A 26,609-nucleotide genomic window follows, 5' to 3' on the forward strand; every position below is an offset into this window, starting at 1 on the left:
TCTCTCTCTCTCTCTCTCTCTCTCTCTCTCTCTCTCTCTCTCTCTCTCTCAGATTCATAGGGTTGCTGTGAATCTGAGAGAGAACGGGGGAAAGGGAGTAGTTGGAGTGAGAAGATGGATGGGGAAATTATTCCTTAATCATTACAACACAAGTGTAATTATTAAATACACATCATGAGGTCTAGAGTAACTAGGAAATAAAAAAAATTCCAAACTTCTCAAGGGTTACAATTTTCAACCTTCTACAACTAGTTCTCATTTCTCTCTGTTTTCCTGAAATTTCTTTTTTAAGAACTTGTATTCATGGTTCAACTGGTTTATTCACTAGACCTTGGGCTTCCCTTATTTCTCCTTGACTGCACAGTCCTAGACATCTTATTTCATGTTTTTACCAGGAGAGTGAGTTTGACCCAGACTTTTAGTAAAAACTTTTCTGCTTTCATCATGAATAAAACTTTTCTAACAATCTCATATCAAAGTCACATTTCAAATTACAAATGCACAAAGCAGAAGATCTACAAAGTGTGGTGTTTCCTTTACTCTTTGCAAGAGATATATCTTTTATTTCTCTATTTAAGAGATATGAATTTAGAAGCCTGGGCTATGCCAGACAGCAGCATGTATTATATTCCTTAATATTTGCCACTGTCCTCTCTATGGTGCTTATTGTTAACATCATTCACTACATATTTTCATATAATCAGTTTAGCAAAATAAGATAAACATTTATATTTTAGTACCTATCTTCCTCCTAATTAAGCGATAGTCTGCAAATGAAGAAGCCGACCCATTTAGTGTTTGATTAATCACTACCAAATGGACAAAATAAATCTTAATATGAAACTGAATCAAATAATAATGTGCTTTCTTTTTTGATGTTATTCACATATTTAAGATAAAGGCATTGGAATACACTAAATTGAGCATGATAGGGTCTTTGAATTTTTAATCAAATAGCACTGTAGATAATATAATATAATATAACATAACATAATATAAATTAGCATCCATATTCCTCTCCCATAAAGCATGTAGAAATTAGGCATATGTTTTAATGTTAGAGAGACATAAAAACAACACAAAAAAGAAGCAAATAATTACTGTTATTAATGTGAAAATGAGCTGTGATTTTCTGTGTAAATAAAAGATAAAAGATCATAATAAAAAAGAGTTGCCTGTCTTCGAATCTGTTTTCCACGTCTTCGATATATGTCTTTCCAATAGTCTGCTCTGATCTCACAATCTACAATAGCACTTTCAATTGCAGAACTGAAAATCCATTTTGAATATGAAATTTAAGGATAAATAAGTAGGGAAATCTTCCCTCCTTCTTGCTTTCTCTACCATAAAATGACTTATTTTTATTGAGCCTCTTGAGTCACGATTTTATACTTCAGGTAAAAAAAAACCATTTTCCATAATTATTCTTATACCTTTTTTCCAAAAATACAAAGCAAATTTTGTTAATCAACACCTACTATAGTGCACTACATTTCAAAATAATAAAATGTCCACCCTATGGTGCTCATTCATTTTTTATTCATGTATGTTGACTATTCTTGAGACAACTAGAGTGAATTGATTTTTCTTATTTAAAATGTTTGCATGTCATAAACTCAAAACTTTTATATTATATGCATGAAGAATTTTTTTTGATGGGAGCATGCTGAGCTTAACATGTAATTTATACTGAACTCACTGAGCTTCAAATGCACTCTGGGAGTTATAAAGGTTCATTTCTCCACAGGCTAAAAGACCTGTTTCTAAGAGCATTCAAGTTAAATTTACTCCTGAAAAATGTGATCTGACAGGATTCATTCTTGATGAGATTAATGGTGGATACCAAGAGATAAGTATAATATACTTGGGCTTCGGTATTTTTGAAAATCTGTAAATTTTGGTACACTGATATAATAAAAGCTGATTTAATCATTATTTAAATGCTCCCATTTCTAATGAAGTGAACTTATAGAGACTGGATTTACTCTTAAATGTAGTTTAAAATAAGAATATGTTTAACAGTTTTGTGACATAGCCTACAGAGCCATGCAGATCTATGACTTCTGAGAGAGAAGAAATCACATGAGCATTTTAATTCCCCACCTTTGACCTGAAGTTTCCAGAATGCAACAAAGAGGGAAGAACTAGGAAGTATCTAGAGATTTTTCCCTAACAGAGTCCACTCACAGAGCAGTGTCTGGTGACCAAAGCAGCAGGGGGGGCGAGGGAGGGAGGGGGGAAGTACCTAGAGGTGAGAAGTGGATTGCAGGGTTCTATGGGCACTAGCTTCAGACCTCTGATTTGTTTACAGCCACTATGTGAGGAAGCTTCACAAAGCTGGGACATTAACCACACAACAGGAATAGAAGTGAAATCCTTAGTGCTCAGAATCTGAGGCACAGGATTCTCCATGACCTGATGGGCATCAGGAAGTTAAAGGAATTTAGTTTCATGATGTCAGATACTAACCATTTAAGACATGAAGGTAAGGAGTAGAATGGGCTTGGTTTCACAAGTAGTTGCATCCAAGAGTCAAATTTAAGGATATTAAAAAAAACATCAAAATCTCAAACATCCAAAATAATACACACACACACACACACACACACACACACACACACACACACATATGCATTTAGGAATCTCATATAATTGGCAAGCCTTAACAAGAGTAACTCATCATGTAGATGAGTTAATTGAAAGAGATTTTTGAAAAAGTGCAGAAAAATAATTTGGGAAGAACACTAAAAGCATAAATTGTGTTACACATACTGAAGGATGCTCAATAACTCACTTTAGTGAAAATATCCCACATGTAGAAATGTAAAGAACAAAAAATTTCCTTTGCAGATGCAATGCACAGTATGTTGAAGACTGTTGAGGTTAGGTAGGGTACTCTGTCGGTAAAGTAATGAAAACAACAAAAACCCTCCCTGGCTTTAAACACAATAGGAAAACTTCCTCAGATAACACAGATATCAAAACACTAAAACCAAAAAGCAGAGAGATAGAAGGTGAATAGAGTACCTTAGAGCACTGTAATATTCATATGACCCTAAAAGTCACTTGAAACAGGAAAAAATATTATTTGAGGATAATTGATAATGTTGATAATTTCCCCACATTTAATGAAACCTATGAGTATATATGTATATTATATATATATATACATGTACATATATATATATGCATATATACATACATATATATACATATATATGTATGTATAGCTAGATTACATATAAAATCAATAAAAGGGAGAACAATCTTTTAACTGAAAAAAATCCACATATTATGTATAAAGATACATAAATGATTGATTGTTGTTTATTCCTTGGGTCTAGGCCAGTTTAGAAAGTAACAGGTTAATATCCTTTATCCCTACCAAAATGGAATCCTCTATGTATTAAAATACACATATTATATCATGCTACTGTCATCCAGCACTTGCTGGCATCCACAATAGTGTCTAGATTTGATGATTGAATATGGTCTCCTGAGAGGCCCTGACAGTACCAGACTAATACAGAAGTAGAGGTTCCCAGCCATCCATTGGACTGAGTACAGGGTCCCCAATGAAGGAGCTAGAGAAAGGAGCTGAAGGGTTTTCAGCCTCTTAGGCTGAACAACAATATGAACTAACTAGTACCCTCATAGCTCCCAGGGACTGAAACTCCAACCAAAGAGTACACATGGGGTGACTCATGGCTCCAGCAGCACGTGCATAGCAGAGGATGGCCAAGTAGGTCATCAATGAGAAGAGAGGCCCTTGGCCCTGGGAAGGTTCTATGCCCCAGTGTAGGGGAATGCCAGGGCCAGTAAGCAGGAGGGGGTGGGATGGTGAGCAGGGGGAGGGGGGATGGAACAGTGGGTTGTTTTAGTTTTTGTTTTTTTTATTTTGTTATTTTATTTTATTTTATTTTTTGGAGGGGAACCTGGGAAAGTAGATATTGTAAATAAAGAAAACATCTAATAAAAAAAAAAGAAAAATACACATAAGATAGAAAAACAGAAAAAATTATATGCAAGGAGCATTATGTCAATACTAACATGTAATCATGTTGTTAGTAGTTGTGTTAATATCAAGATACATTTTAGAATAAGGATATTATCATTGTCATGATAACGTAGGATTGTTTATATATGTAAAATTGGGTAATTCAACAGAAAGAAAATATAATCCTAAACAATTAAGTATCTGATGCTTTCATAGTTTCAAAATTCATGGACTAGAACTTGATAAAACTGAAAGAAAAAGATGCTTGAAAAAATACTTGAATTTACTGTTATAACTGCTTAATAAAAGGAAAATGCCTGAGTCTTTTACTTTTGATTTTTGTTTATGTTCCCCAGAGTTAGCTCTAAACATAGCCCATGGGATAAAATACTATTTCTTTAGGTCTAAGCTCCAACACTCACCCAAAGATAAAATAAAGCTTAATGCTACTTAATAAGAATGTTTAGGACTAACATCATATGTCACTATAATATATTTTATTTTTCTCAGTAAAATGGTAGGTTTTAATTTCCAAGAAACACCTTGATTTTTCATATGGGAAGTTTCTCTTCACACAATCTGTCTGTATTTGATCATTTATGTCTCTCTATACTAGAAGCCAAGTCTTTATTATAATCTCCATCTAGTATACTGATAAACACTGACTACAATTTTATTTACTTATAAATATGATTAATCATAAATGATATCCATAAATATATGACAATATGTTTGTATATTATATATTAAGTTTAATTTAAATATGTACATTTAAATATGTATTATGTTATATATATTTAAATTAAGAACAACTTTGACTTTCCTTATACAATTGCATCTTTCTTTTTTTTCATTTTGAGAAACAGGGTGATACCTGCCACTGGGGAAGATGAAGAAGTAAATTGTTGATAGTTTCACATACCTTGGCAAAAAAATACACTGAACATCTAGCTGTCTGTAAACACTGAAGAGTAAGAAGGATCGAGGAATGGGATCGGGATTGTTTTAACCCAAATAAGACATTTTCTAGAAAACTGCAAAGATGTGAGAAACATTTTTATTGTTTGAATCCTAAATGTGGAGGAAGAATGAATCACTAAGTCTTTTATAGTGCCCTGAGTGAAGGAGAAAAATAATCACTTATTCCTTTGTGTGGAGAATAGAAAAATTACATATATATGTATATGTATATATGGAGAGAGATATTTTGATCCAATGAGATGATCTTTTTTTTCCTCTTGTTCAATAATAGTATTCATCTTTTGTAATGTATTTTTCCAAATAGATTTTAAAAATTCACCAGGTCTAAGACAATACAGCTCTGTAGGACCTCAGAGAGTAAAGAGTGAGAAAGGAGTTACAAATAGACTGAATGCATTATTAATGAATCACCATGCAGCTGTCCTTAAAGACTGCCTGGAAATGCCTATAGGTTTAGAAGAAACTAACTTGAAAAAAAAAAAAAGGAAGATAATAGCCCTTCTTGTTTTCGTCAGAGGAATGATCTTATGGCCTGACATTTTCTTATCCCTTGTCACTCCTCCCTGGGTAAATGGTGCTATTGGAAAAGAAATGCAATTCTCTTACACAGGATATTATAATCAGTATGTGATTAGATTTAAGATAGTGAGTTTACGTTTTAGTCTTTCACATGAACTATTGTATTTTATTCATGGCAATTACCTTCAGTAATCAAGGAACTTAATAATATATATTTTCTATATCCTAGATAAAAATCACTTAACCATTAACCATTTAAAAAAATCACTAGTCTACTATAAAACTACAATACACAAAATTATGCCTTAATTACACACACATTTTAATTAAAATTGATATGGTTCCATGATTATTATCTCAGCTCAGGTATATAGATAGATTGTAGGATAGGCATGCTATTCTTTCTAGAAGAGACAACTGGGAAACACATTATAGAAAAAAATATATTGTATGGGAGAAAAAAACAATCCTGTTACTGGATGACCCATTAGAAATAGACCTAAATTTGATGGTCTAGGGTATGTGAAACATCTCAAATATTCGCTTAAACAGTAAAAATTAAATATTTCAGAGTACTTAAAAAGACTGATACTATTTAGATTAGCAATGCATCATTGAAGGGATGGTAGACATGAGGAGAGCAATAACTGAGAAAAATATATTTCTGATGTATAATTAAAGCCCTTTATGTAGTAAGAGATATGAATTGAAATCTGGAAAGTTTTATATATATAGCTTTCTAGATTATTCTAAGAATATCATTTATCTGTACCTCTCTCTTAATCAATTGTGATATAAGATTTCCATCTGATGTTATAAAGATGTGAATGTTCGACACAGTTGACTAATATTTTAATAATACGCATAAGCCTGGAGTGGCTATATTAGTAAGACATAGAATAGAACAGTAATAAATACCAAGAATACTGCAATATGGGGGTGAATTGTACAGAAATATTTAGGGTACAGACATAATTTCATCTTTAGTCATAAAAGTTGTAACTTTATTGATTTAAAAACTTTCCAAGAGAGTTTTGGTGACTACTTAGATCTCTAGAGAGATATTTATCAGAAAACTTAGGTAATGCATTAAAGAACTAAAAATCATGCTCAGGCTGTGCTTTTAAATTCAAGTTGGCATGAATAAAGCTTTTAAAATTGGTATAATACATATTATATTTAAATGCATTGTTAACTAAAAAATTATATTATATTAATCTATAAATTAAATCTCAATAATTTTAAAAGGACTGTTATAAGACACTATGTGTTTTAGACATGCAAAGATAAAAATATAAATGAATAATAAAAAACAGAGAATCCCCAAACTTCTTTACTACTACTTTATTAGTATTAAATAATACTAATAAATAGTATTATTTAGGAAACTCTAAATAATCCAAGGAGCAATAAGGAAATACAAAACAAATTAGAATATGTTTGAAATAACTCATTTTGAAGCCATTAAACATTAACAAATTGAAAATAGAAAGAGAATACAAGAGCATTGTTGACAAGTATAACCACCAAATATGAAACCAAAAAAATTAAATAAATAATAATGAATGAAAAGTAATCATACAATAAATGGATAAAAACTATACATAACTTCATATGAGAAATTCTGGTTTAGTTTTTCTTCAAAAATGAATTTAATTTATAATATTAAAAACAATAATATGTCATGTTAAGGAGAAAAAAACACTTTATAAGCATTCTAAAAATGTGATACTAAAATTTCCTCAAAGCTAGAAAATATGCAGCCTTTCCTAAATGCCAGATAAATGACATATTTAAGAATCCAGGACCAATTTCAAGGCAAATACTGAAATTTCCCCAAGATCAGAAATTAGCCAAAAATGCTTGCATTTGGCACTTTGATTCACACTTCACTGATCTTACTGACTATTTCAATAAAGCAGGAGGTCTCAGAAACTGTATGGCTAAATGTTTCCTCATGTCTTTCTACTGCTTAAGTAGGAAATTCCATAGCATCTACAGAGTTGATAGAATAGGTGAATTAAACAGTTTTCTAAATATACAGTTTTTTATGCTTTCACACTAAGTATCCAAAACAAATTTAATACAATCCCGCTTAAAACATTTTCCAAAGCATATTTGGGAGGAATAAGTCCAACAAAAGCATTTATTAATTTTCTAATAATTAAAAAAAATAAGGGGAGAGATTTAAAAAGAAAACTAATACATTATCAGTTAAATTAAATTCAGAAAAAAAATACTTTGAATATATAGCTTATTATATACCAATAATTATATATATATATATATATATATATACATATAAAGAATGATAAGTAGATAAATCTGTATATAGTTCTTTACAAAATATGTAAGCCTAATGTAATTAAATTCAAATCATGCAGATCTCATTATGAATGTATATTATACCTGGCATTACAGCTCCTTATTCAACAAAGTAAAATGTCACTGGGTTAACTATAAATATCTGGTGGAAAAATTGTTAATTAGACTGTTCACTCATTCAAGACCTGTTAATCATTTTGATCAGATAATAGTAAATATTTTTCAAATGATATTATATTTCTATCCCCAAGGTGGGTTATGCATACCTTATATAAGTACTAAATAATTTTTAAGCATGAGCAAAATGCTGTTCATAGTTTCTGGTTCTCCTCTAAGAGAACGGGAGGTTTGTCTGCTAATCATAAAGCAAGCAATTGTCATGTAGTCTAAAACACAAACTCAATGCTTGAAGTTATGACTAACATTACGCATAATTATTTAAGAATTTCTTAATGCTAATTATGTAACTATTATTTAGTACTTAAATTTTTCTTTTCTTAAAATAGAATATGGTAAGGAAATTATAAATAGAATATACCACGTGAATAAAATCTATTTTCAGTAAAATAAAATATAGCTGGGCAGTGGTAGTGCATACCTTTAATCCCAGCACTTGGGAGGCAGAGGCAGGTAGATTTCTGAGTTCAAGGCCAGCCTGGTCTACAGAGTGAGTTCCAGGACAACCAGGGCTACACAGAGAAACCCTGTCTCAAACAAACAAACAAACAAGCAATATATATATATATATATATATATATATATATATATATATATATATATGCAACTTGTCACAAGAAAAATAGATAATAGATAACTTTATGGTTTTAATACCATAAATATATAAGTGTATTTCCTGAAATGATTCTATTATAACTGTTAATGATTTAATGTTTATTAACCTTGGGTGTCTATCTGATTGAATTGAGAGATACTTAGGATATTGCTAAAGCACACCTCTACTGTGTCTATGAGGGTATTTTTAGACAAAGCCTAACTGTAGGCAGAAATGTCCCATTAGTGGGGAACCAGGTAGAGCGAAAAGAGACAGGAAGACAAAGTGGTGCAAAGATATTTGCTTCCTGCTTCTGTGATGCAGCCACTCCCCTGACATTCTTCTATACAGTCATGGGCTTAACTTCTTGAAACTCTGATCAACCCTATGTGGTTGGCTAAGTTATTTTGCTAAAGAGACATAACACTTATTTTAGCGTTTAACATCATAAAAGAATCAATCAGTGACTTCATGGCAGAGTCTGTAGACACACATGCAACTTTGACCTTTGCAAAAATTACAAGTTGATCCATGCACCTCCATTTATATAGCTGTATGCAACCTAATGAAAACCTACAACATATGCTTTCATTTGATATGTATGTCAACATTTATATTTTATGATTTTCTAAAATTTATGCCATGTGGGAGCATGTGTGTACATATATGTGTGTGTATCTGTTTGCATGCATACGTGTGCCTCTGAGTATCTCTGTGCATATGCATATATGTTTATGTATGTTGCTGTGTGCTTTTGTGTATGTGTGTCTATACATATGAATTTTCTATCCAAATAAGCTGTAAAATACAAATTCATGAATAAAATTGAACTCTCACTTGCTCTTCTTTTCTACTCATGGCTTTGCAACTGAGATACACCTCAGCCTTTCTCTTTGTTCTTTCAAACACATCTTAAGATGTTCTTCATCTTGATTAACATTTAGGGAAAGCACCAATGATAATCTCACAATATGGTAAACCTCCACTATTTTTCTCATTTCTTTGTAATGAAGAAAATCATTATGAAAGGACATAGTGCAATCATGTAGGTTTTTTTCTAGCTTTGCTTGTTTTGCAATGTATTTATTCTTACTGCCAGTAGCTGGTGCATGCTAACCTGCCTTGTCTGGTTAGTGGAATAAAGATGCACTGTCAGAGATGGTGTATTCTGAATAATGGATCACTGAGAGTCCCCTGACACAGGTTTGACGGCCATAAAATATGAGCTTTGTGATTGCCCTTATATTCATACCCTGAAACTGACTGGGGGAATATTATTTTAAATGCCAAGCTCACTCTAATTGTGGCCAGTTTCCTGTAGGTGATTCTCTCATTAGTGTTTGGAGCAATTACAGCGAAAATGGATTGGTGCAATTTTATTTCTGCATTGATAGAATCTATTCTTACTACTGCATTTTAGCTATTCAAATTCAAATCAGGCTTCTCATCACAAATGTTCTGTTTGTGAGGGACACTGAAAATGAGTCAAGCTTCCCACCCCTAATCAAGTTTCATTTCCAAAGAGGTCAAAGCATTTCAGTGTCATTAATGTGGCTTTAAATCAACAGGTATAGTGAACTTATCTTTTACTCTGTGACAATGACTTAACTTATTGGCATCCTGGTATATTATTTATCATTTCCCTCTGTTAATGATACAAACCCTTAGCACACCATAGACAAATCAGCATAAAATGAACTGAAGGTTTATACACATAGCTGACCTTATACAAGAACACAGCAGAAGCATTGGATTCATGTAAAAAAGGAAGCCAACTCTAACAAGAGATTCGGATTATGAAGGTAAGAAACAGATATAGAAGAGATTTACTGCCTTGATTGAAAATTCTTTTCATCACGTGTTATAATCATAATGAAAAGCCACTTAGGTTTTTCTACAGATGTTGAAGGCAAACAAAATACTCTGATTGGACAACAAAGATTTAAAACAAGTTAACAGAAACCTCCCTTGCAGTTACTATAAAGTTTTAAAATGAATTATCTTGCTTTTACAAGATTATAAAGATTAGAGATTTTCAAGGATGGCCAGAAAGAAAAAAAGTTATTCAATGCAGTTTTTAAGCCTTATACACATAATGAAAGGCTCACAGAATGAGTTCTTTCATCACAGAGCACTCTAGATCGGAATGCCTACATTGAATAGAGGGAGGAGATACAAAATGTGTGTTTGTATATGAGTGTGTGTGTTTGTATGGTATGTGTGTGTGTGTGTACAGTGATTTAACTAATCCATGGTACCTGCTGAAACCATAACCTACGAAGCCAGGTTTATAAGAAATAAAATAATGGAAAACATCCTACCTTCTGTTAGTAGAATAAACAAGAGCGACTCACCTAGTCTCTCGATGGAATAGTACCGCTGCTTACTGTCCACACGTACGGTCTCAGCATAAGGACTGCCAACACCATAGCCGATAATATAGCCTCTCACCACGATGTTTGGGTTGAGAGGAGGAGTCCAACTCATGATGATGCAGTTTGTCTGGGGCCTCACATGAAGAGAACTCGGCTGGTCAGGGACTTGAGACTCTAGGATTAAAAGACAGATATCATCAGCCAGCCTCATTTCAGAGTTGACAAAATAGCAAATATTGCACACAGATGCAATTTATGGATTACGTGTTACCCAGAGTGCTTCTTTCCCTGCACCCACAACACTTTCCATGTTTGTTACAGGAGTGTTTGTGTTTGTGTGTGTGTGTGTATGTGTGTGTGTGTGTACCCTTATGTGGATACTACTAGAGGTATTTGGTGTCTTCCTTTATTGACTTCTACCATCTTTTATATGAAAATGTTTCTCACTGAATGTGCTCTTCACTGAATAGACTGGCTGGCCAGAGAGCTCTGTATATCTGCTTTGCTCCCCTTACAACGTTCACCTGAGAGCCTAGTTTTTCATTCATGCTGGGAATCCAAACTCGGGTCTTCATATTTGCCTGGCAGCACACTACTGCTCAAACCATCTCTCCTCTCATATAAAGGAATATCTTGAATTTCATCTAACATATTTTGATCATATTCTCCCACACCTAATTTCTTGAACATTATTTTTTTTGCAGACACATGTAGTATCATGCTTCTTTATTTTAATAGCTTTTTTATTTTTCTCTGTATATTTCTCCATAAGCACCAGTAATACATTGAAAAATTAAGGTAAACAAAGTAACTGAAAATTAAAGAATATGAAAAAAACTGTCTTGTCCAAGAAATATTTATTCAATTTAAACAAAAATCAAAAACATCTGTGTCAGTTCTGTTTCCAGAAATCTTTACAGTAGGTTGGATAGATGCTCAGCTATTGAGAGCTTGTACTGCTCCTGTAAAGGAGATCAGGGTTACAGGTGTCAGTCCTCTGAAATCCTGACATTTTCTTCTTGTCTCAATGAGCTCTTACACAAATGAGCATATTTCCAATCTCCAACATTAAAAAATAAAGTAAAATATTTTAATGAGAGGGACTGTTAAGGTTAACAAATAGGGTTGTGACCTGCTCAGCCTGACTCAAAACATACGTGGTATATTATTTGTTGACAATGTTAAAATATGGTATTTTTAAAGGAAAGGGGATAGCTACTCTAGGTTGAAAACAACTAAACTCAGGTGTTGGGGAATTTTTTTCACACCATGTTCTATCATTCACTAGATTCATTCCTAGTTAAATTCACATTCCAGATACTGCTGAATTCAAGCAAAGAAATAGCTAAGATTCTATTCTACACTAGAATCTAGCTATAAGATTGTAAAACCTTACTTGTAAGCCTCTCTTCCCTCAGATATATAATGAAGATAAAGTTGGGAACAATTTCATAGGGTATTGAAAAGACTTAATGAGAGATAATGCATAAAAATTCTTGTTAATGAGGAGTACCTAAGTTCTCAAGTGATATTGGATATTAGTGAATGTCTGCAATCTTCTAACATTTTTCCTTTTAAAGGGAAAGTATACTGCAATAGTGAATTTTACTACTAAATTGACATTATTGTTATGTTTTGATGTCATAACATGATGATGAGACATCATCATTTTGAAATATGACTATATGTATCCCTAAAAGACACAGGTACCTGTTTAGTTAATATAGATGTTTATACAGCATCTCATATGTTTGTAATATAGGTTTTATATTTTACTTTGTTTTGTTTTATTATTTAGAATTTTTACTGCTATGATAAAACACTATGACCAAAAGCTACTTGTGGAGGAAAGGTCTTATATCAGACAATTCTCTCGGTACACTCCATCATTGAGGGTACTCAGTGCAGAAGGAGGGCACACTCCATTACCGAGGGTACCCAGTGCAGGAGGGCACACTCCATTACCAAGGGCACTCAGTGCAGGAGGGCACACTCCATCACTGAGGGCACTCAGTGCAGGAAGAGGGCACAGAAAGCACTGATCATACTTGTTTGGTTTGCTTTCTTATGCATTGTAGGGTTGGCACTGCCTGTAATGAGCATGGGTGGCTCCCCATCAATCATTAATCAAGAAAATGTCTTACAGGCTTATCTACAGGACACCCTTAGGGAGGCATGTTCTCAGTTGGGGTTTCCTCTTCTGAGAGACTAACCTGTGTCAAGTTGACAATCAAACCAACTGTCACAATAGGGCCATATATCTGTGTTTGGATATAGGACAAGTTGGAAATAGTAGACATAACCCAAATTCTTGTAATTTACAACATAATGAAAAAACATACATTATAATATATTTACAGTAACTTATGATAAACACTTTGGCAAGTAAATTATGTTAAATATTTTGACAGAATATATATATATATAATATGTTGAAAATCAGTTAAGCTCTAAGACAAATAAAAACAAGTGGTCATCCTGACTCTGATAGGCCAATAAATACTTCAACATAGTCCCTGAAAATTAAAAAGGTCCTCAAAAATAGAAGTGATTTAAATCTCATTCAAACAATAATGTCTTTTATTATTTTCTGTCTAAAATTTTTAAAATTTAACTTATCAAAGGCATAAATAATTTGATTACTCGAGGTAGCACTAGAATATCTTTCCTTTGTGATTTGATATCAAAGGACAACCATATCTCTACAAACGGCTTTTATTCATATTCTACTTGACATTTGTAGTGTTTATGGTGAAAGAAAGAATGCTCTTTAAAGTTATGATAGTAGTTACCATATAAAAATTATTCAAAAAGAGACAAAAGGTGTTACAGCAACAGAATTTTCTAAATATGGTTTGATTTTCTGAAGATGTTCTTTTGTGAGCAAGCAGGGACAAACTATTATTTGTCTTCCATAAAGTAGACTCCTATATAATATGCAAAAGCATCATAAAATTATATCTCAAAATATGGATATAAACCTTTATGACAGAAACACAATGTTTGCAAAATATTTCTCTAAGTAAAGTAGTAAAAAAGATGAAATGTATGGCTTAATATTTTGCAATCCCATTGGTACAGTCTTGAAAGTGTCCTTGAGTTGTGATATATTTCATAATCCATCTGTTTAGCATATTCTAAGTTTCAAAATAACTATTAAAACATGAAAATATGCTTAACTTTATTTTAAAAAGAGTACTGAATGTCATAAGACTTTCTTCATTTAAGTCTGTGTGTGTGTGTGTATGTGTGTGTACATTCACGCATATCACACATGTGTGGGTGTGGGTACATATATATGCCAGATGCTTAAATAAAATTTATTCAAGTACAGCTTAATTTTTCTTTGAGAAAGGGTCTCTAACTAATCCTGGAGCCACTATCACACTAGACTGGCAGTCCAGTATACCCCAGTGATTCTCATCCCACTATCAGGATCAAAGACTCAGGCTGCCATGCCCATCTTTTTATGTGAGTGCAAGAGAGCCATGCGCAGGCCCTCATATGTATGTACCGATCACCATACTGACTACAGCATTATCTATTCCATACTCAGAAATCATTATGTTTTAAAAGAAATAATTCAATTATTTGAATGACATTAGTCAATATATTTTAGAATAAAAGAGAAAATAAAAAGTATTTCTAGAACCATAACTACTACTTCAGTTTTCTGCAAACCTGTATTGATTAAGGTAGAAACCTGAGAGCATAATTACCAGAGTTATAGGAAGACATAACTATGTTCAACTGGCCCTTCAGGACCTGTTGGGGCTCCTCCTTATCCTTCCTTGAATTGAAATACTTTTAGTGATCTATACATTCCTCAAGATGTTTTCATCATTATGAAAAACAGGATTGTAGATATAAAAGAATGCACATCATTTCTCCTTTTATATAATTCATGTTTTTCTTTTAACCAATCAGTTAAGATCATAAGTATAGGAAAAAAGAAATATATCAATGGATTTTTAGAACCAGGAAATGTGGTCCATTATATATTATATGGCCTCCTAATCATAATACCATAACAACAGCCAATACTCTCTCTCTCTCTCTCTCTCTCTCTCTCTCTCTCTCTCTCTCTCTCTCTCTCTCTCTCTCTCTCTGTATAACTTCAGGGTGGAAGTGAACAGCAAGTCTCATTATAGATGGCTATGAGCCACGATATGGTTGCTGGGAATTGAACTAAGGATTTCTGGAAGAGCAGTCAGTGCTCTTAACCTCTGAGCCATCTCTCTAGCACCCCATCTACTCTCTTTTTCAGTATAACACAGGAATGACAATTTCCCAGTTATTCTTCAGAATGAACTTCCCCTTATACATTTTTACCCCATGGATTAGAAAAGCAGTTATTATTACAGTGAACTATGAAATTATCAATTCAATAATTTCTCAATAAAAAGTATGTGATAAGAACACCATTTGTTTGCTATCCAATTTTTCAAACTTACTGCTTATATGGACTTGAAAGGTTTTGTAATTATCATTAGGAATGTGACTGCATATATAAAGAAAGAGAAGTTACTAGGATAATTATTGAGATAACCTAAAACTGGTGGGATCACATGTTAACAGAGATTTTCAAGTTAATGATACCAAAGTATTTTGCCTATACCATGATCATGACAGCGAAGTACAGAGCCATGCTTAATGAAGTTATGTGATTCTAGAGTCTCTTAGTTTGGTTCTATAATACACATGTTGTCTATGAGTTTCCAATAATGAGTGATATTTAGATAATTAGCAATTTGACATGTCAGTCATACATAACATCTCTAATAGGCCAATTCTAGAGGGAAATAATGTGTCAATTAAAGAAATAAAAAAATAAAAAAATAGTTCAAAAAGAAAGCAGGGGAACATGATAAATGCTTTTATAACAGTTCAGTAAGTGACCTTTTCTTTTAGAATCTAATGTGAGTGTTCATGAAAAGATACTCTTGGAAATTTGTGACATTTGAAGCAATGAAAACACTACAAAGATCAGCTAAGGAATGTATGTGGTATTTGAAGAAACCAAAGAAAATAGAGGCATGGATGGCTAGATAAAAAATTCTAGTGAGTTAGAGAGTGAGAATGTAAAGTAGTATTGCTACAAATTGGAAAGTTCCCCCCAAATTAATAGACATGATGACAAACTAATCTTCTAAACATGACTGAGCATATATATATATATATATGTATATATCCCATACCCATATTTCTATCAGCAATATTTACTTTGTTGACAATTGACCAAAAGTAGAAAAAACCCTGTGTCAATCAATGGATGAATGTGTAAACACAATATGACATATCCGTTCAATAAACCACTCTTCATCTTAAGAGGAAAGTGATTTTGAACATGCAAATATGAGTGAGTTTACTGAATAAATTAAATTGTATAGCCACCAAGGAACAGAAATCATTCCACTTATGTGAATTAGGATACTCAAATTTAAAGAGCCACATAGTGGAACTGTAATTGTCAGGTAGAAAAGAGAGAAAGTAGAGTTATTGTTTAATTCAGCAGTTCTCAACATTCCTAATGCTGTGGTCCATTTATACAGTTCCTTCTCTTATGGTTACTCCCAACCCTACAATTACTTTAGTTGCTATATTCATAACTGCAATTTTACTGCTGTTATAAAGCGTAATGCAGATATCCTTTTCCATTACCTTTGATGTTGGGGTAGAAGGAGGGAGATTAAAGTGTTTAAATATAGGTTTTTAAAAAATCTTAGGCTACAGCAATTTTATATTATATCTATGTTTGCACAATTGAGATGGGTGAGGAAGATGGTTCATGTAAGGTTGCCATTTGCTGCCATACCTGATGTCTTGAGCTTGATATCCAAAACCCATGTGGTGGAAGCAAAGTGAGCAATGTCTTGCTTCTCACAAGTTGTTCTTTGATCACCAGAGTTGTGTCTGTCATGGTATATGTATACACACACACACACACACACACAGACAGGCACACATGCACAGGAACATATACACTATTGCATGACTATGCAATAGGTACTAGAATGACTATATATTGGAGAATATTTCTACTATAAATAATATGAGAAGATAGATTTTGCTCTGGATGGATATTATCTAATTTATGCATGAGTTAAACTATCATATCCTCCAGAAATATGTACAGTACTAGGATCCAATGAAATTATCTTCTAAGTAGTCTTCTGCACAGTAGATTCAGGGTAAGCAAAATTGATAATATAGCTAATAAAGAACTCAATCAGTCATCTAGCAACCTAGCTAATACTTAGATGATGAAAATGTGGAAAAGACTGACTAGGAAGCTATTGCCTTTGTTTTCAACTTTTAGTGGTAATGTAAACTATTGTAAAGCCACCATGAGCTGCATCTGTACTTGATAATTATACCCTCTTTCCTCAGAATTCGATCATCCAAGAATTCAATAAAAATTTCTGGCACCCCTTACAAGAGTTCATTGACTCTAAAACACTTTGTTCTGTGTTTTTTGGAAGAGTTTCAACAGTTTCTTCATCAAGAGTTATCAGACTAACAAAATTTTGAAAATATTGCATTGAAACCTACTAGTGTAGATCTTCACGCACGCACATACACACACACACACACACACTGTGAGCGTAAATAGAAATTGAAAGTGAGTGGGGTAAAGAAGAATGAAAGGGATGGAGAGATCTAGTGAATACTTTACATTAACTGAGGCAGGAATGTGCTAAGTGGTGTTTCCTGACAAGAATACAGGGCATAAAGTGTGATCTTATTGATATTTTCAATGGATTGCTTTATGAAATTTGAGGCAACATTGAGACAAAGAGCAAAAAGAACAGAGACTATCCAAAGGCTTTAACCACATGTTTGGGCAGCTGTGGCAAAGGTCTTTAGTTTTAACAGTGCAGGGAGAATCTAGTGAGATGCAGAGAAAGAAAGAGTTTTGAGTCATGATAAATTTAAGAATCCTGTAAATCCCGTGGGAATTAATATCCCATATGTATGGGAAAAATTTTATTATGAAGAATACAGGAGAATTTTTCCTCTGTGTTTTGTATTAAGTGAGTAGGTAAAGCTAAATTTATTTTTCTGAATTATGGTCAATTTCTTGTCCTTGGTATTATGGCAAGTAGGCCATGTAATATCGATCAGAATGGCTGGTTCTAACACTGTCATGATAGATGTCTTCCTTCTGGCCACTAGGATCTTATCTGATTGATAAAAATTCCATTAAATATCTCTATTAAGAAAAAGTTTGCATTTACAGTCCTCTTTTTTTATAGTGATGGAATAGCCTTCAGGTATGCATACAGACTGACACGCTTTAACACAATAAAGGGAAACAAGGGGTCCCAACAGCTCCAAAAGGGCCAGCTGAACATCCATGCCCATGGTAGGCCTGATAGCTCTGTGGGACACACCTCGCTGGGTGCCAGCTTAAAATTGGAAGGGTAATCAGACTTCCCCAAATCATTTCCTTATTACTTTTCTATAGGATTTATTATACTTTTATACCTATAATTTAACATAACCATTCTATTGCTGTTTATCTTTCACTTTTATAAATTCTCAAACTCTTACATCTAGAACAGTTCCTGGCACATAATGCTCAAACATATGGGTGTTGAGTTTGCATTTTCTACAATGTTAAACACAGCTGTGTGTGTGTGTGCCTAAATATATATACATATATAATATATATTTATATCTCAACACCACAATTTTATATAACTGTCTCTACAAGATAAGAATTTTAAGGGTGAGAGAGAATTTTGTAGAAATGAAATAAGATAAAAATACAGTTATTGGTGCTTTTATATTCTTTCCTAGTAATCAGAAAGAGTTGTCTCTCCCACAACTATTTAATGAAAATGATCATCTGTGTACTGTCTGCTCTATATCACACTGCCACATAGGGTTAGGAAGTTGATACTTGGAAAAATTCTCATTTGTTCTCCATTTAGTGTACTGCATTTTGTAGTTCATTTTGGTAGAATTTTGTTATAGTCCTCGATAACCTATATTTCTACATACCAAATTACAAATTCGTATAACCGTGCTCTGTCTTCTTCAGCATGATGAATACATACTAATGTGCTCATGTCCATTTGGCAGGATTTCTTCTTACAGAGTAATGTAGGTCAGTCCCACCATAAATCTTGAATGTAGTTTGTTTGCTCACCTTTGAATTCTAGCATAGAAATTTTTTAATACATAATGTCTATCATTTTCCAAGTTTTGATGCATTAATATCTTTTAAAAGTTATATGCCACAAAATTCACTCAGTGTTACCCAGGTTTGTGAGATTTAGGAAATGTTAAGTTCCGTCAGCTACCAGTCCCATCATCAATGTGTTCAAAATGTCCTCATGTTGATGCATCATAGTCAGGTTAATTTCCTAAGAAGTATGAGTATTCCAAATGAGAAACACGCATCTGAAGATGCAAATCTAGTGCTCACAAATGTAGAAAAAAATTGGCATTTGTCCGGAATGCATTACTTCACTCAGAATGATCATTGAAAAGTAGAAATATTGAAATAAGTAGTATTGAGTTTCTTGAATAACTATCATTGCATATAGTATATAAAATGTTAAATGAGAAGACATTTATGAAAATACTAACTGTAACACACACATAATTTGTATTAGAAAATTTTAGCTATTACTGAAATAAGGTACTGAACAAAACCTATGTGCTTTTTATTGCCAAGAAAAAAAATGAATAAAGACTAGTTGAAAAATATATCCAATTTAACTAGCTGGAGATTTGAGGAGTTATCAACTGAGGAGTAACTAACTTTGCCAAATAGTATGCTAGATTATAAGTTCTTCAGTGTTCTTCTACTTTAAGTAATTTTAAACTGTAATTTGAAGATATAACACCACATCTTTAATATTCTAAGTCTAGATACTATTTAGAAAATTAGCAGCTATGTCCAAATTTCTGCCATGTGTTTTGAAGAAATAAAAAACTTATGCTTTAAGTATGGTTTTGAATTGGTATAGGTATATATTCATAGCTACCTTTGGCTGCATACACCATGGGAAGTATTAATAGACATATCTATTTCTAATGAACCCTTCTTAATTCATAACATGAAGAAAGGGAGATACAGTCCTATGTTTATGAAAAGTGGAAAAAATGAAGAATGCTTGCATTTAGCTCTAAGTAGTTTTCTGATAATAAGAGTAGATATGAGTGTAGAGTCAGTGTGTGCTATTTAGAACCTACATGTATTCTCGGCTACATTTACATAGTTGCTTGTCTATTATTGTACAATATGCATTGGGCAAACCACTGAGAAATTCAAGACAAAGCATGACCCTTGGTATTAATCTATGGAGAAGAGTGTGACCTTAACAACAACAACAACAACAAGATGCACCTGAAGTGTGCAGAAGGTGGACAAGTTCACTAGAAAATATACTTCCTAAATCTTTCTATCCAGACAGTAAGGATAACAAAAGCTTGAGTCACCTGAAACTGAGTAAGTGCCAGATGTGAGAAGCGAGTACAGGTTTAAAAGGTTGAATGTCAGACTGGAGATCATAATGGGCACAGATGAAGATGAGTCTGGGCAGCGAAATGATATAAAGTTACTTTCAGGTGACAAATGATGACAGGCCAACATGAAGTATGGCAGCGTGAATGTAATTGGCAGGATGGCTACAGAAAGGATATTGACAAAAGTAAACTGGATGTGAGGAGGACTACAGCAGGTTGGAGCTTTCTATGTGAGCACTGGTACTGTGAGAGTTTGAATATGCTTGACCCGTGGAGTGGAATTCCTAGGAGGTGTGGCCTTGTTGGAGTAGGTTAGCCACAGTGGACGTGGACTTTAGGACCCTTGTCCCAGCAGCTGCAAGCCAGTCTTCTCCTAGCGACCTTCAGATGAAGATGTACAACTCTCAGCTCCTGTCCCATGCCTGCCTGGATGATGTCATGCTCTCACCTTGAGGATACTGGACTGTAGGCCAGTAGCAATTAAAGGTAGCCTTTATAAGAGTTGCCTTGGTCATGGAGTCTGCTTACAATAGTAAACCCTAGCTAATCAGAGAGGCTGGAGCATACATTTGTTTGGAGGAATGTGGATTCTGGGACCTTGGAAAACAGTGGAATGCTTTAAGTAGGGCTCAATGGGCTATCCTAATAGGGATATGGAAGATTGTGTTACTGAGTGTGGTTTACGCTGTGCAGATCTGGCCCGACGGATTTTAGTGGAGATTTCCAGTATGTTGCCTACCGTCTGTGTTTGTGATATTTTTTGGTATGTGGCTGCTGCTTTTTGCCCTTGTCTGAAGAGTCTGCCTGAGGCTGAGGTAAAGAGACTCAGATTAATTGCATTGACAAAAGAAGCCTCAGAAATACCCAGCATAGACTTTGTTCTCAGGTTAGGTCTCATGAAGAGCATTTTGAATAGGTATTTCAAAGGAAACATATCTATATCTATATCTATCTATCTATCTATCTCTCTATCTATCTATCTATCTATCTATCTATCTATCTACATATATATAATTGTATAGTAAAGTGTCATCAGGAAGTTAATCCTGTGCTCAAGGATATTAAACTGAATTAATGGACTGGTGATCTTGGGGCAGGATCCCACCCAGCTATGTCTAGGTCCAGACATAGTGCTATTAGCCTTCAATGCCAGGAGGCAAAGCCAACCTGGTACTAAATGTATTTTTTATTATGTTATGTTTAGGTACAGGTATGGCCACTATAAACTCATGTGTTTGAACAGCCTATGGGGATCAGGGAGTGGAGTGTGATGGCTTGAATATGCTTGCTTCAGGGAGTGGCACTATTAGGAAGTGTGGCCTTCTTGGAGTAGGTGTGTCACTGTGGGTGTAAGCTTTAAGACCCTTGTCCTAGGTACTTGGAAGCCAGTCTTCTAGTCTGTTCACAGAAATAAAACCTTAAGACAGGTACCTAGATATACACTCAAGCAGAGCATATAATGACTAGATTTTGCTTATGTTTATTTTTGAAACAAACTCATTTACACAATTAGTTTTTTTTTTAATAAATCAGAAGCATTAAACTGTAAACTCACAGCTAATTTAGGCTTTAATCTTCAATCCTGAAAGTATTAAAAGAAAGAAACGGTAACAAGTTTTCTGGACTTCCATTGCCTCTATATTTTTTGAAGTATGCAGCAGATGATCTTGTCACCACCCCCTCTGACTTTATATTGTAGTACCAGAATCAAGTACGATAAGCTAAGTGTATAGAGCAGGAAAAATTGCCTAACCTATCAGAAATACTGACAATGACCCTGGAATAGTCAGTGAAGCATCCTGTGACTGAAGACTGGTTGGATTTTATCTTAATTTCTCAAATATGCAGAAAAAATGTTTCTGTATTCTATGCTATGTTACACTGATTTAATTATGTATTTCTATGCTGCAGAGTACTTTATGGATTTTTCATCAGATTTTATAACATGTTAATTATACTTTTTGAAACTTTCTTGGAATTCTTTTACATTTATTCTTTCATATAAAGTATACTGTGACTGGAATTGTATTAAATTAATCCTTGATTTGGGAAGAATTTACATAGTGCTCACATACTCATATAAAAATGAATATATACATCATCTATCTATCATCTATTTATCTATATATACATATTTACATATGTATATATGTGTATAGAAATTGCAATTTCTGATGTCTCAGTTTATATTTTTATTAAAATAAATGATTTTTAGAGATCACATTCAACTACATCTTGTTAAATTTTGTTAATTTTTACTCTACATATTATATTTTAGATTTTTGTTTCTTTTTTTAATGATTAATATAACTGGTTGATGCTATTAATGACATTTGAGGGAAGAGTAGCTTTTATATTTACATAAAAGATACCTATTACTTATCAAAATTTCTATTTATTTTCAATGGTTGGTAGTGTATTGATTTTAAATTTCTCAAATACCTGAGTAGTACTCCATTGTGTAGATGTACCACAATTTCTGTATCCACTCCTTTGTTGAGGGACATCTGGGTTGTTTCCAGTTTCTTGCTATTATAAATAAGGCTGCTATGAACATAGTGGTGCATGTGTCCTTATTACATGTTGGAGCATCTTTTGGGTATATGCCCAGGAGTGGTATAGCTGGGTCCTCCGGTAGAACTATGTCCAATTTCCAGAGGAACCACCAAACTGATTTCCAGTGTGGTTGTACCAGTTTGCAATCCCACCAGCAATGAAGTAATGTTCCTCTTCCTCCACATCCTCTCCAGCATCTGCTGCCCCCTGAGTTTTTTATCCTAGCCACTCTGACTGGTGTGAGGTGGAATCTCAGAGTTGTTTTGATTTGCATTTCCCTGATAACTAAGGATGTTGAACATTTCTTTAGGTGCTTCTCAGCCATTTGGTGTTTATCAGTTGAGAATTCTTTGTTTAGCTCTGTACCCCATTTTTTAATAAGGTTATTTGGTTCTTTGGAGTCTAGCTTCTTGAGTTCTTTGTATACATTGGATATCAGCCCTCTATCAGATACAGGGTTGGTAAAGATCTTTTCCCAGTTTGTTGGTTGCTGTTTTTGTCCTATTGACAGTGTCTTTTGCCTTACAAAAGCTTTGCAACTTTTTGAGGTCCCATTTGTCAATTCTTGATCTTAGAGCAGAAGCTATTGGAATTCTCTTCAGGAAATATTCTCCTGTGCCTATTTGCTTGAGGTTCTTCCCCACTTTCCCTTCTATTAGTTTCAATGTATCTGCTTTGATGTGGAGGTCCCTGATCCACTTGGCCTTGAGCTTTTTACAAGGAGAAAGGAATGGATCAATTTGCATTTTCCTACATGTTAACTGCCAGTTGAGCCAGCACCATCTGTTGAAAATGATTCTTAGGGAAATGGATGGATCTGGAGAATATCATCCTGAGTGAGGTAACCCAATCACAAAAGAACACACATGGTATGCACTCTCTGATAAATGGTTATTAGCCCAGAAGTTTGGAATACAGGAAGAACAACCCACAAACCACAAGAAACTCAAGAAGAAGAAAGACCAAAATGTGGACATTTGATTCCTTCTTAAAAGGGGAAACAAAATACCCATGGAAGGAGTTGCAGAGATTTACAATGGAGCAGAGACTGAAGGAAGGACAAGCCAGCCTAAATATAGCTATCTCCTGAGAGGCTCCGACAGTACCTGACTAATACAGATGTAGAGGCTCACAGCCATCCATTGAATTGAGTACACCGTCCCCAATGAAGGAGTTAGAGAAAGGACCTATGGAGCTGAGGGGTTGTGGTTGAATATGCCGAACAATAAGAACACATGCCAAATACTTCATTCTTGTTGTAGTCAATTCCTATTAAGAATATTGAGATATATTCAATTCTCATAACTTCTTTATAATTGACTAGGCTCAAGTCTTGGAGAAGTTAAATTAGTCTTCCCTGATTACACAATAATTTGAGCATAGTTCAAACTTAATGACTATCAATTATGGTGTTTTTGTTTGTTTTGTTTTGCTATATTGTTGTTTAGTATTTTTGTTTGTTTGTTTGGGGGTATGTGTTTGCATTTGTGTTTTGTTAAAGAATAATTAATCATTTCCCCAAATCAAGTCATGAGGAATCAAACATTTTTTGAACAAATGAAAAAGATGTTGGTGGCTACAAACAGGACTCAAGTACTCAGAATTTTAGATATTTTTCCATATCTAAATAATTTCTGTTTTCATTTATAGACTGTTGTTCTGAGATTTTGAACAGCCACTTGGCCAAAACTGCAGCTGACTTTCAATTTGTTAGAAAAATTAGGTTTGATTTTGCCTACTCCATTTCTTGTACAAAATGAACCCCACTTAAATTATAGTAAGAATCTTGGATGTTAAATTCTGTCATAACAGCAGCTAAGGTCTGATTTTGTTAAACCTACTTTTCAAGGATCAACTCACTATCAAAAATGGCTCCTACAAAAGTCCATAAGAAAAATTCCGTTTCTTGACACAGCACTTGAATTTTTTCTTCATCCATCAAGTACCACAAGAACGAACTAATTTCCCAGACGAACATATGTTTTTACTATGGCTGCAAACTCCACTCCTTACAATAGCTTATAATTGTTTACTTATATGAATTTACATTGTTATGACACAAGCTTTAATTGAAATAATACCACCAAGCAAATACAACTTTAACATTTGCCAAAAAATATTTTAAAGAATATTGAGTATTAATATTATAAAGAAAACATTAAACCAGGTTGCATGTTTATCAGGCCCTAAATATTTCTTTCAGGATTCAACATACTTTTTTTTTTCCTCTTGGAGCAATGCAATCTTTGGAATAATGTTATTCTATTTACAAACATGTTGGATATCATAGTATTATGGATTATTAGTTTAGAAAAACATAAACACACGTTTAGTATGACCTAAGAACTTAAATCCGTTTATTTATAGCTACATCATAATACTTTTTCATGTCTTAAAAGATAAATGTGATTCTCTAATTTTGTTCATATTTTAATTATGTTGGCTAAATCCTCTGTATAATTTTTTGTACCCTTTCTAGTTCTGAAACATGTATTGAATTCTGAGAGTTTTACATTTTCATATGATGTAACTCTTTTCTCCACACTGAATGGATCTTGAGCACTAGGAACCTTCAAAGCCTCCCTACACAGTGACAACCAACAAGGCCACACCTACTTCAACAAGGCCACACCCTGGCCCAAGTGTAATCAAACCACCACACTATCCATCTGCTTTCAAAGTGCCAGCCTTCTGGGCATTTGTCTCTACACAGTGCTAAGGATCAAATGGAGGATTTGTTCTGTGAATATGAGACAAGCATTCTAACTACTTAGCTACACCTTCAGCACTCTGTAATATTCTTGTATTGGCTATGGAATTTTAGATAAGATCCCCATCCTTTCATTTATATAATAATGTGTATGATGCTTCATTTTGATTGTCAACTTGGTTGGATTAAGAAACAACTAGGGCACTGCACTAATGACAGACACCTTTGTTTGTGATGGGATTTCCATGCTTGACATTCATCGTCTTCATACAGTGTGACCTCAAATAAGATTGCTAACACAAAGCTAAAATAAAACACACATACTTTTCCTTATGATATGTATGCTTATTTTGTATATGTATATTTGATTTTGTCAATGACTCATACTACCAAGTATCTTTTGATTTGAAAAGAACAGGTTTTCAGGGGATCACTTCTCAGACTTTTGGGGAATGAGCTTTCTATAAGCATATTATAACTCACACATTCTCTACTGTTCTTTGTTTTCTCCAAATTTTTCAGTTTAGTAAGAATCACATTTTCCTATTTAGTAATTCTTCTAAGGGATATTTTTAATTAAATTCTTCTTCTTTTAAAAACATTTATTCATTTTATGCATATGTCGATGGTCTCAGCATGTACACCTGCATGCATGATTACAGATTCCAGTATAGATGGTTTTGAGCCACTATGTGGTTGCTGGGAACGGAACGCAGGCTCTTTAGGAGAGCAGACAATGCTCTTAACTACTGAGCCATCACTCCAGCCCATAAAATGATTCTCAAGTGAACATCACAACTTTAATATTCAGTGTCTCTTTTTGTCTAAGCTTGAACATATGCTCCTTCTCTATCCATGCCTCCAGATATTGTCACATATCATGTTAGTTCCAAA

At 33.7% G+C, this 26,609-nt stretch overlaps 1 protein-coding gene across 2 annotated transcripts in view; it reads right to left on the reverse strand.

Annotated features, from left to right (window-relative positions):
* Window positions 1–26,609, reverse strand: part of Dcc (DCC netrin 1 receptor) — a 1,081,061-nt gene that overhangs the window by 156,113 nt on the left and 898,339 nt on the right. For both annotated transcript variants that reach the window (XM_031365997.1, XM_031365996.1), the window contains exon 15: window positions 10,949–11,143. In XM_031365997.1, the coding sequence (XP_031221857.1) occupies window positions 10,949–11,143 (195 nt within the window). The remainder of the gene's footprint in view (window positions 1–10,948; window positions 11,144–26,609) is intronic.

The sequence above is a fragment of the Mastomys coucha genome, unplaced genomic scaffold (assembly GCF_008632895.1).
Source record: "Mastomys coucha isolate ucsf_1 unplaced genomic scaffold, UCSF_Mcou_1 pScaffold13, whole genome shotgun sequence".
Classification (NCBI taxonomy): Eukaryota; Metazoa; Chordata; class Mammalia; order Rodentia; family Muridae; genus Mastomys; species Mastomys coucha.